The sequence below is a fragment of the Solanum dulcamara genome, chromosome 6, assembly GCF_947179165.1.
Source record: "Solanum dulcamara chromosome 6, daSolDulc1.2, whole genome shotgun sequence".
NCBI lineage: Eukaryota > Viridiplantae > Streptophyta > Magnoliopsida > Solanales > Solanaceae > Solanum > Solanum dulcamara.
The window spans coordinates 71623875-71636785 of NC_077242.1; the positions used below are offsets into that span (position 1 = coordinate 71623875).

Sequence of the window (12911 nt, forward strand, 5' to 3'; positions counted from 1 at the left end):
CAAATTATATTTATCCTCATAATATTCTCAATTAGTAATTATGCAATAATATGGATCGTTATTTGAGTTACTACTCTCCATCTTCAAATAATTTGAGCTTTCATTATTCATTTCCTGAAGAATTTTAGAGTCAACATTAACACATGAATTTGGTAAAAACTATTGAGCGAACCCGAGCGTTGAACGTTTGACATATTTAGGACGCACAATCAAGCGTTGAACGTTTGACATATTTAGGTTGAACGTTTGACATATTTAGGACGCACAATCAACAATCAATCAACAATCAAGCGCTTGGGATGTAAGTAGTCTCTCCCGCTCAATGGCGAGTCCCAAAGAACCTTTCAAACTTTTTCTCTCTTTTCTGTAACATACAAAGGTACAGGTTTCATAAAAAAACATCCTTAAACCATTCAAGTAACTTTGAGATATTCAGTAAAAAAGAAGGAAACAATTTGGAAATCATTCTTCTTTAGTAAAGCTAAAAAGAACCACTGACAAAGGCGATTGTTCATATCTCCAACTATAACTAGGATTTTCAGATTACTGATACCAAAACACCCTCTACTACATTTACATGTCCACCACGAACATTATCGGTGAACTGATGTACCCCTACTAAACAAACTCTACATTATCTAAATTCAGCTTTCTATTAACTACACTGGCTAATCTAGAAGCTTCTCCTTCCAAGAAAATTGTAATGGAGGGACATTGAAAAACAATGCGATGCAGCACATACACTTGTCTTTTCAACGAAAACTGCCAGCATGTGCATGAGGTAACTACCTCTGGGGTTGATCTGAATTCGCAGCACCTGAAGTGCTTGGCCCAGTACCATTTTCAGCTGGGGGCAATGTTCCCCATTTACCTTCAGCCTCAAGCGGCTCAAGTACAACTACAGCACCATCGTTTAGTCCCAACGCAAACTGATTCGGATCAGATGGATGGGCAGCGATAACAAGCGGATGCACCCTTGAACTGCAAAACAAATTTTCAAAAATAACCAAAACTAAAATAAGAACACACATAGAAATACAGCTACAGCATATCCAGTTTTATGGAGTTCCTTTTTTCGACCAGAATTTGGAATAAACAAAGAAAAGCAGCAGTGGTTAATCACCTCGGATTAGCCGGGAGGTATGAAGTAGGATTGATCCGACATCTCCATCGCAGTGTAGAAGCACTGAGAACACCTACACTTGCATCTTCAAAACTAACAAAAATAGATTGGCTATCACAAGAATATGTTGCATGTGTAATTGGTCCACTTGCCTCTCTAGGTACCCACTGTTCAAGAGGAAAAATCCAATGTCAGACTTAAACTGGGCAGAAATAGGAAAAACGCAGTAAAGAATGTTTTGATGTAATAATGTGCTCTGATACTTTTTACATATTCATGATGTAAATGTGGTTTACGAATTCACCAAAAACAGAATCCAGAACCCACAGGCATAATGGAATGGAAGTCTAATCACTGCAACTCAAGCTATATGAATCCTTATTTTAAACTTGGGATTGGAAAGGGTTAGAGAGAAGGGAATCCGCACCTGTTTGAGGCACTCCAGTTTAGGAGCTTCAAATATGGCTATCTGTGTTTCGTGCACTACCAACAATTGTGTCTGATCCTGGTGAAATTGTACACGAGTATCTGCTTGAGGAGCAGCTGCACGCCCAGCAGGAATCTGCAAGTGTTTGCTTATTTGCTTCTCCCAAGTATCACTGCTCCAAACACACAGCTGTAGAAACAGGGTACCTCATGAAGCAACCATTGCTCATATAAAACATTACAATTACACAAGCTCTTATTAAGGAAAAGATCTGTAAAAGATTATACTATGATTGGGGTGAAGTAGGCTGGGTTACCAAAACAAGCACTTCCTTTTGTTGCAGGACACAAGTTAAATAAATAAAACTGTCTTCCTAACAATTTATACTTTTATATAGGGTAATCACACATGGTATTGGAGCATGCTGAGGTCCTAGGTTCAAATCTCACCGCCACCCATCAACAAAATATTTCCACATGCTTGGAGTAACTGGTAAAGTTGCTGCCATGTGACCAGGAGGTCACGGGTTCAAGCCTTGGAAACAGCCTCTGGCAGAAATGCAAGGCAAGGCTGCGTACAATAGACCCTTGTGGTCAGGCCCTTCCCCGGACCCCGCGCATAGCGGGAGCTTTAGTGCACCGGGCTGCCCTTTTTTTTTTTTTTATGCTTGGTCCAAATAAAAGGATCGAACTGTGAGGAGGTGTGTTGCATACATAAAATGAAAAAATAATTAGGTGCTCTCTCCAACAACTTTTAAGTGTTAAGACAAGGTAGTCACACACTATTCAACAATTTCCTCTCAATCAAAACTCAACTATCAACCTCCAAATAGTTCCACGCTAAACTCAATTTCCCATAATGATTAGGGCAGAATATCTAAAATTGTTTTTTTCAACCAAAAGTACATCTATATCAAATTAATTTACCTGAGAATCTGCTCCTGCAGATATAAGCACATTGAGAGAATTCGAAAAAGCAAGGCCAGTTATTCTTTTCTGATGTCCTTTGAGCTTTGTCTTTACCTACACAATTGGATCATACTTGATGTCAACGCATTTCAACTAAATACTGAATTTAGTACTATTCCGAAAATCACAAAATGAAACAAATCTCTGAATAGCTCAACCTCGTCAACTCGGACATTATATATCTGGATGGAGGAGTCATCCATGCCTATGGCAATAACATTGTTATCTTGAGGATGAAACGCCAAAAAGGTTGCTGCAGGTGGGGCGGGCATAAATGTTGTCATAGTCTTGCATTTGCAACAGAAACAATATAGAGATTAGTGGAAAGCAAAATAAAGTAAAATAATATATAACTTCATGCAACTAATTCCTGATTATAGCTTCTAAGATAAACTGCTAGGCTAAAGCTAGAGTGCAAGTTGCACAAAGTTCCTCTCTCTTTCATCCCATATGCAACCAAATTACTTGTGAACAGCTCAGAATAAAAAGATGCAGCATTTTACCTTAAAAGTCATCATATTGAACAACGATATTTTCCCTCCAGAAGCTGACATGACGTAGGAGTCATTCTTTGAAAGTGCAAAACAAGGAACAACCTCTTCAGGATTTGTGTCATTAGTATCATTTGTCATCAGTGTCCCACTTGGAGGTTGCCATAGTTGTGGAACAATACTTGCATTAGCCTATAAAAGAGAATTGCACAATGAGCTGTAATGATATATATTTTCGAAACAGAGTTAAAGTTACAAAAACCAATACCTTCCCTGTCGGGTGTCGGTCATTTCTGGGCCATTTCCAAAGTTTGTGCACAGCATTGGCAGCTAATGCCAGTATAGCGTGTCCTGAATTTGTATATATCAACCTTGTAACCTGAAATAACAGAAAAGGAAACTAGAAAATATTAGAAAAAAGGACTACTTTTTTCAGCTTAAATGGAAAATGACATTAGTTTTTACAGATCAAGTAAATGATGCAACCTCACATCTCATAAAGAAATTGTTTACAGGCAAAAACTTTGGTCATGGTTTTATTTAAGCAATAACTCATACCCTCGGTGCTGCTACACTGTCAGGAAGCTTCAAGGATCTGCACTGTGATGGTTCATTAATTTCAGTCGGTTTCCAGATTCTAGATTTATCAAAAGGCTCTTCTGCAGCTCTTGGCCTTGCATCACCTAAATTGCGATTTTCACCATTCTACCAAGAAGTTAAAATAAAGGGGCTGATCAACAAATGGTCAAAAGTTCCAAAAGATGTAAGTATGAACTGCACTAAGAAAATCTCCATTTAATTAGAAAAGTGTCACCAACCATGGATGTCATTGGCACTGCTCGATCTACAAAGCTTGCAGCAACAGAAGTGTTAGGAGGCCCAAAACTTCCCACCATGGGGGGCTGCATACATGTAAAGCATTTTATCGACAGCCTAATATATTTTCAACATTGAAGAACAAGGAAAGGAAATGCATCAATCCACCTACCTTCACAGCAGAAGCAGAAGATACTCTAGAAGCATCAATTGAGCGATTTTCCATGGATCTTAAAAGCCTAACACCATCTGTATTTGCTAAGATTTTTAGCCCATTGTCACTCGTCGAAACAGCCAACAACATTCCTTCCTTGCTAAATCGGAGGCAAGGAGAAGCCTGGGAATGTGGTAAAAAACGTGTAAGTAAAACGTCATGGCTGGGTTGTTAAAGAATTGGTCGACTGGCATTTACCGGTAAGCCACCGTCAGCATCAGTAGTTGTCAGCATGTTAACATTGTCCATTTCCCAAAATTTGATCGTGAATTCATCACCAGCTGCCAAAAATCTATTTTTAGTAGTGTCAAATTGCACTACCCCACCTGCACGCTTCCCCAGACCAATAAACGTACGCTTTACAGCTCCTTCACTTTCATTCCATTCAACAAGATATGACTCTCCTTCTTTGTTAGTCCCACATGAGAATAACCTGCAAGCCAATATTTCATGATATACCACAAACTTTAGCCAAGCGAAAGTAAGAAAATCGGATCATGCACAGTTATGAAGTCATTATGCAAACCTTGTTCCATCAGCACTATAGGCCATTGTGGTTGATGAATGACCTGGTGCATCATAGTCAACTCTTGAACCCATGTTATCGTATAACCACGCCTTTATTTTCCCATCAATTGTAGTTGAGAAGATAAACTGAGAGAGCAGAAGACCCAAGAAGTTAGATTAAAAAATATCACTAAAGACAAGTAAATTAGATCTTCACATCAAAAGAGAAGTATTTTTGAATTCATGCATGCGGAACTGGCTCATAATTTTTTATTACTACTTGTTAATGCTTTGTGCATATCACAATACCAGAAAACTCGTTTCTTCAAATCATATATGAAGGAAGAAAACGTGCCAGGAAGTGGGAAAAAATCACCTAACAAGTTATAATCAATTTTCTGATAATTAAAAAGGAGGAGCATGGTTAACCTGAATACTTTCTTTGTGATGTGGACATACTGAATAGACTGGTGCCTCATGACCCTCAAAAGTATATTGCTTAGACCCTGACACCGCATCCCACACCTGTGAATGAGAAATACTTCATCAAATACAGTACTCATAACCAGTCAACAGAAAAAGGTGAAGGGAGTGGAGGAAGTCCAACCCTTACAATCTGAGTCAAAGCACATAACATATCAAACCTTAATAAGCCTGTCATCACCACAGGTTACAATACAAATCTGTTTGTTAGGGTAGGAAAAGGCAAGATCGTTGACACTTCCTGAATGAGCCTCAATCTGCATGTAAGGCCCAGTCAAAGTCTGTATTCATTTAGAAGAAGAAAGCAAGAAGTAAATATTCGGAAGGATTACAAAAGGCACATTACCTCAAGGTGGTTTCTAAGATCATTGCCACCGTGATATGAGTAGATGTGCACAATGTGCTTAGAGAATGCAACACCTAATGAAGAATCAACAAAAAGCAAAAAGAGAGTTTAGGCTGATTATTGCAATTCGGTCAAAAAAAAGTTTTAGCTTTCAGTAGTATGAACTACTGCAACAAGCTTTATCATTCACAGAAAACTTAAGGTTCCAGGAGTTAATTTCATTATAGTATCCGGACAACATACCAAACAGAGTGCCATCAGGACTCCACATTACACGGTTAACTGATGCAGAGTACTCGCTTGCCATAGATGCCTGGTTGTTATTCAGATAATAAATTGGTAACTTTGAGACTTATAAACCATCCATACATGATAAACACATTGTGAATGCAATCAACAAGTTTCACAGGTACCTGTAAAGCCACTGAACATTGTCCAAGATCCCAAATCTTGAAACTTCTGTTAGCCATCCTCTCCCTAGAACTCAATTCCCAAATCATAATCTCTCCTGTGGCAGTACCAACTGAAAATAACGAACCATCAGTAGCGGCCCAAAACAAATGTACAGTTGGTGTAACGTAAAAGTAGATCTACAAATCAAAATGAGGAAAATGAATTTCACTGCGTGAAAACTAACCAAGAAGCAAAATCTGCTGCACCGGATGGAAATCCATACTCTTGACTGCCGAACCCTGATTTAGAGTCATAACAAAAGCCTTGGGCAAATCATCTGATGAGTATGAACTTTGCGCATGGCTTTGTCCGGAGTATCCACCAGGTAAAATATTGATAGGCATATTATTTACCTGTAATCAGTTTAAATAGAATCACTGTTTCTCTTAAAATACGAAAGCATCAAACACACAAAGAACTTCCTAAAATATGAGCAGATTTGCAAGCCACAACATACAGCTCAGTTAAATGCATACTAATGTATAAGCAACTCAAGATAATGGTGACATACTTCATCTGATACACCAAAAGGTCTTGATCTCTTTAACATGTGCTCCGAGTCAGCTGTTTGATAGTCTACTGTTGAGTTATTTGTAGGAGTCCTCGGACGCTTTAGCATAGCTGCTGCTAAATAATATTAGCACATAGAGCAAGTATCAGTTTATAGCTGGCTAACTCTTAACAGGGGGGAGAGGGGTTGGAGGAGAGAAATCAGTATCTCAGATTTGCAAACACACTCGACTATATTTGTCAATGAATCGGTAGTGGCACTAGCATTGATGGACCTCATTAGAATCATTTCGAGGCTGTGCTATACGTACAATACCTGCTGCATTATTTGGAGTGGTAAAACCTATTGGTCCAGCAGAAGCAGAAGGATGAGAGACTTGGGAAGGATTAGTCATCCACCCAGCAAGAGCGTTTTGCAGAGGAGCAGGTGCTTGCTGGAAAGGCTGAAAGGAACAAACTTCATCAGTCATGATTTACAAATGAAATTTAGCTAGTTTGCTTTTCTACTTACACTTACACCATGAGGACCCAGAGGTTGAAAAACCCCCGGCTTTGGAACAGCTCCCATGAGAGGATGGGTTACAGGGGATGGAGCACGTGCACCATTTGGCTGTGATGGACCACAAGAATGGTCCACAAATAAGGTCTTTATGTCAGGATTAGGCTTTGGACTCTTACAAAGCTGATGCTGCCAGTTCAAACTGCAAGAATATGGAGCACCTATGTGTAAACCAACTACACTATGAATAAAAGAAGGTAAAAACGAGAACCAAACCGAAATACTAGTATTTAAATGTCTAATGCTCTCTAGAAATAAACCTCTGGTTGATTAATGTCCGCAGTCTTGCGTTCTTCAAGGAGGGAAAGGTCAGCTTATCACGAAAAAGGGGATTTGCTTCTATCAATTTCTTGAGTTCCAGAAGCATTATACCCCTAGCAGACTTGGTATCTCCATATTTAGATAATTGCTCGTTATCCCTGAAGATCATTGCAGACAAATCAAGAATCATTTGAAAATTGATAAAGAGAACATTTAAAAGATAGACGAAATAGATATGGGAGCCAAGATGGCAATCTCTAAGCGAAGTCCTTCCATTACCTAAAGTTGTCAAGAGTCAAAAGCTGTGTTATTTCTTTGAAGAGCTCTTCATTAAACGCTGAAAACACCTTCAAGTCCTTAACTAGGATTTCAACAGCTTTAGGACGGTCATTCCTGGTAGAAACATAAAAACAAAAAATCACAAACATTTTAGAAATTATCGAAACACATAACAAGCATCTAAATAGACAAAAAAAGATCACACTCACCTATCCAGAGCTTCTAGATACTTTTGCTTTCGGATCTCAAAGAAAATTTTCATGGAGTATCTATTATCATCAACCTTAGTGAACCCAGATAAGTACTTCTCCACTTCATCCCATTCTCCATTCCCCACCATTTCATCAAAATGCCTCATGTTAAAGTAAAACCCAGATTCTTGCTCCAATCTTCAACACAAAAAAAAACCGAAAAATTACACCACCAAACAAAACCACAACTACCAATTCTTTTCATTTAATTGAGTCAGAAATGATATATATAAAGACAAAAAAAAAACATTCACAAACATAATTAATATAACAAATCAATCAATTCAGCTAATTTCTCACTCAACCCACAAATTTCACAACACTTCAGATCCCCAACCCCCCCAAAAAATTAACAACATCTCATACAAATTCTTCAATTTCCCACATTTCATAACAGACAAAATTGAAAAAGAAAAAAAATCACAAAAATTAGGAAAAAATAAAACAAAACCCTACTTGTGAACCGCATCTTTGAATTTCTCCTCATCCAAAAACTGTAGTATCAAAAATACAAGCTCTCTACTCAACGAAGACATCTCCCTTTCTCCTTTTCCTCACTCACCTGCCAAAAAAAAATAATCGAAAATCCATCAAATTCAACTCCTACCCATTAAAATTAAACCAATTCCATACAAATCCCCCAAAACAAAAAATCCACAGATCAAACACAAAACCCGAAAACCCCCAAAATTCTTCAAATTAAACTCCATAAACACCTAATCTACACACATATACGTGCATGTATATATACATATATACACACCTATACATATAGAGCGAGAAACCGCCGAAAATATATACACATACACACAATAATAATAATACATACATACATACCTTGAATGAATGAGTGAGAGACTAACACACACAAAAAAAAAAAAAAAAACAGATCCAAAGGTTTTTTTTGTGTGTATGTATATATATAGAGAGAGAAACAAGAGAGAGAAACAAAAAGGTAGAATTTGAGTACTTTTTTTTATGGAAGAGAGAGAAAGATGAGAGAGACCATGTGTGAGTAGGGCTAGGTGGGGAAGAGACATATAAATAGGGGAAGGAAAGAGGGTGATAAGACGGGTTGAAATTTATGAAATAAAGTGATAAGTAAAATTACGTATCACTGATAAGTTTATTTCTTATCAGAAATTTAAGGATAAGTAAATGTACTTATAGACTTGTTTAATACGTCTCTTTTAAAAAGATGATTTTTTTATTTTTTTTATATTCGGCAAAAAATGCGGGGATTTCGATGAGAGTAAATGATTCAGTGTTGTCGGCCTCATTGTAGGTTTCGTTTTAATAAAAAGGAAATTTTGTTTAGTTCTAATTTAATTGTTTTACTTTCCTTTTTCAGATATTGAAATTTAATAAATTTTTATTTTTTAAATTTAATAAAAAAATATTATTGATTGTGCAAAAATGAGAATTGTCGGGTTTTTTTACCTTATTTGATAGAAAAATTTAAAGGAACTAATAGGAAATTAGCTTACATTATATTATTACCACCTATAGAAAATATTTCCTTTTATACCTAGAAATAATTGATGTTTCAGGTAACTAAGAAGGTATTTAAATTATTATTATTATTTTTCAAATTTGTAATTGATGCATTCTTAATTCAATGTAAAAATTTAATGACAATTATGTTAATCTAAAAAAAAAATTAGTCAAAAGTCGCTTTTAATTTTTAGAATTAAGTGGATTTCTTAATTTATGTGTTCAAGTTTAAAAGATTAATTATTTTGAATTGAATAAGTAGATTTCTTTTTTTGGCACAATTTTTTTTTTGTTGTTTATTCAAATGTTAAGAATTTAATTTGACTGAATTCAAATTTGAGAATTGTGTCCAAAAAAAATATATTTCAATTTTTATTCAATTGAATGTGTTACGTGCTTTGAGATTTTACTAATCTAAATTTGTGCCAAAAAATTTAATTTACATAAAAGAAGTGCTTTTTATTAAATGCGCTCTAAAATCGTTAAGAATAAAAAAAATATTTACCGTTAATAGCATTAAATTTTGCTAACCCAATTCAAAAAAAGGAACAACAAAATTTATTGTTATTTGACACAATGCACAATCATGACTGTTTTAGATAGGGATATCATAATTATTATAAATTGTAACTAATTTTGTTTTTTTATTTATTTTTCTTTTGACTGAACAAAAATAAATATTTCCTTTTTCTTATTTTTTTCTCTAAAAAATGGATTTATTATATGTGCGTTTTGAAATTTGAACATTTATTGCACGGATAAACAAGAAGCAATTTCTTTTATTTTTTAGGAAAAACAAATTTAATGGCATACACCTAAGAGATGAGAATAATCTGTATAAATTTAAATTATAAAGATTTATGTAATCTAATAATATAAATGTAATAACAGCTCGATATTTCCAAGAAAGAAGAATCTAGGAGAAGATTAGCTTGCAATTCAATACTTTGACCATCTCAAATTATTTATCCTTTTTTTTACATTTTAAAAAAAAATATTATGTCATGTTAAATTATTTATCGTGATTTTTAAAAATAGTTATATTCATATTAAATTATTTATCATAATTTTTAAAAATAGTTATTTATTATTTAGGAGAAAGTTTTAACTATTTAATCCTTATTTATAAGATATTAGAATAATTACAACTAAAGTAAATGGGAAACGAATTAATATGTCTCAAACTTTTACAATAATAATTAATTTAAAATAACTGTTTCAAAAATCATGATAAATAATTTCAGACGGAGAAAGGCTCAAATATTTTATTGAACTTTGAGAAAAGACCCATTTATGTCATCAGTTAAAAGTTTGGCTCATTTATGGCATTGTCGTTTGAGAAAATGTTCATCTATGTCATTATTTTTTAAGGAAAAATTACTAGAAAAAATACTTTTTAATAAATAATTACTTATTTTAGCGATATTTTTTATTTATTATCATTTATAGCAATATATAGCAATATTATGATATATCTGTCATGTATTAAAAGTGAATTATGCATACAGTATAAATATATTATAAGTGTTTTAAAATATATTATACTTATTTGGTAAAAAATTGACACAATGCATTATAAATATATTAAAATATGTGATAAATATATTATCCATGAATAAAACTTGTATTATATGAGTTTTATAAATTATTCTCGCTAATATGTATTAAAATTGTATTATAAGTGTTTAGTGGGAAAAAAATATTATTGCTATAAATGGTAAATATTTTCTTAATGTAGTACTAAATTTCCCATTTTTTAACTACATTTTTGCTAAACCACTCAAACAACTTTTAACATTTTTTTTTGAATCAAATGTATTTTTTTTTGCTCCTTCCTCTTCAAGAACACCAAGAACACATGAAGAACACCAACAACTCCAAATTTTCAACTTCTTCATTTTTTTACGAAATCGTCTCAAATTTTAATAGTAGCATCCCTCCGTGCTAGCTAGATATCAAAACTCAATATCTTTTGAGCTCGAATTTAACCTAACCCAACAAGACATGCATAATAGTTCTTGGTGTTCTTGAAGAAGAATGAGCAAAACCAGTACATTTGATTCAAAACTCCAATTAAAAGTGTTAAAAGTTGTTTAGGTGGTTTTGCAAAACCGGAGTTAAAAAATAATGACATAGATGAGCCTTTTCTCAAACGGCAATGACATAGATGAATCAAACTACTTTTAACGAATGACATACATGAGTATTTTCTCAAAGTTTAATGGCATATTTGAATCTTTTTCCTATTACTTATTGCTTTAGTATTTCCCATAGTTTAATTTTGTTCCTATTTTAAATTTGCAAAAGGAAAAAAGGAACGACATAAAAGCAAAAGTACCAAAAAAAATAATAACCACTTATGTATTAGGTGAAATTTATTTGCGGGGATCTGTCCAGGATAAAATTCATTGGTCTAAAATGTTGTAAATTGTTAAAAAATTATTTTCAGTCATATTACATTAAATAATTATAATTTTTACGTGAAAATTTGAGGCTAGAATTATATCTATTAATTAATTAAATTTAGTGATAATTGTGTATATAATGATACATATTATATGGGAGTAAATTTTTTCAAAGTAGTAAAATTTTCTAGATATGAATATTAATTCATCTTGTTAACAACAGCGTTACTTCCCTCATAGCACGAGCATTTCCAGTTGGTGGGTTCCTTGTAGTATTTTTCGCGTGACTGGAAGAGTTAAACCTCCTCACGCAATCAATATTCATCTTCTACGCTCTCTTATTTGGCCGTTTGTGATGAGAGTCACGTTTTTTCTTCCTATTAGACTGAATATTAGATTGTATACATGTTGTTAAAATGAGTATATTGACTAAGCTAAGGTATGATTGAGAGAGATTGAAATGGTTGAGAGAGAATTTTGAACTTTTGTTTTCATTTCCTTCAACCGTAAAGAAGAGAGGAAGAAAGGAATAAAGATGTACTATACTTATACTTAGCTAACATTTACAACCTCTAACTATCTTCTAACAGATTAATTAGGTACTAATAACAACTGACTAACTACCCCTAATTGCACCATGTGCACAACAACTAACTACACCATGTGCATAGCACATGGCTGCTGTCAATACCCCCCTCAAGTTGGTGGGTGCATAACATCCAACACTCCCAACTTGTTTATCAAATGCACATGTTGTTACTTGCTTAGTTTCTTTGTCATCAAGTCTGCTTGTTGATTATTTGTCTTCACAAATTCAGTCTTTATTGTTCCTTTCTTTATTTTATCCCTTATAAAGTGACAATCAATTTCGATGTGTTTGTTCTCTCATGATATATGGGATTCGTTGTCAGTTGAATCGTTGCCTTGCTATCACTCCAGACTGTTACTGGTTGATGGACTTCCACTCCAAGCTCCTTGAACAAGCCCAGCAACCAAGTAATTTCTACCACAACAGCTGTCATGCTCCTATACGCAGCTTCAACTGAGCTTTTGAATACTGTCTGCTGCTTTTTTGATTTTCAGGAGATTAGTGACTCTCCAAACTCACTGCATAACCTGTGATGGATCTCCTTGTGTTTGGGCATGCTGCCCAGTCTGAATCACACTAGCATGTTATCTCCTGTGGATGTTGTGGTCTAAAAATAAGACCTTAACCTGGCGCACTCTTCAGGTACTTGACTATTCTAACAGTTGCTTCCCAATGTGAAACCTTAGGCTCTTGCATAAATTGACTTAGTGTTTGGACTGCAAAGCTAATGTCAGG

General features: G+C 34.5%; 1 protein-coding gene across 4 annotated transcripts; it reads right to left on the bottom strand.

Moving 5' to 3' along the window:
* Positions 1–404: 404 nt before the first annotated feature.
* Positions 405–8706, bottom strand: LOC129891396 (topless-related protein 4-like). 4 transcript variants are annotated; one of them, XM_055966744.1, is made up of 26 exons: positions 8659–8706; positions 8145–8250; positions 7647–7826; positions 7438–7551; positions 7158–7316; positions 6850–7039; positions 6655–6781; positions 6340–6455; positions 6013–6181; positions 5789–5898; positions 5619–5688; positions 5376–5449; positions 5191–5286; positions 4976–5071; positions 4566–4693; positions 4238–4472; positions 3998–4162; positions 3828–3911; positions 3568–3714; positions 3278–3388; positions 3022–3201; positions 2677–2805; positions 2477–2572; positions 1551–1739; positions 1124–1290; positions 405–981 (listed from the first exon to the last, which is right to left on the bottom strand). In XM_055966744.1, exons 2-26 carry the CDS (start codon positions 8222–8224, stop codon positions 786–788), a joined length of 3408 nt encoding a protein of 1135 aa, XP_055822719.1. In that variant the 5' UTR covers positions 8225–8250; positions 8659–8706; the 3' UTR covers positions 405–785. The 4 variants fall into 4 exon arrangements, with proteins under 4 accessions (XP_055822719.1, XP_055822721.1, XP_055822720.1 ...); XM_055966746.1 differs by lacking the exon at positions 8659–8706 and adding an exon at positions 8526–8639 and having other exon boundaries at positions 6856–7039; XM_055966745.1 differs by lacking the exon at positions 8659–8706 and adding an exon at positions 8526–8639 and having other exon boundaries at positions 6340–6452.
* Positions 8707–12911: the final 4205 nt, after the last annotated feature.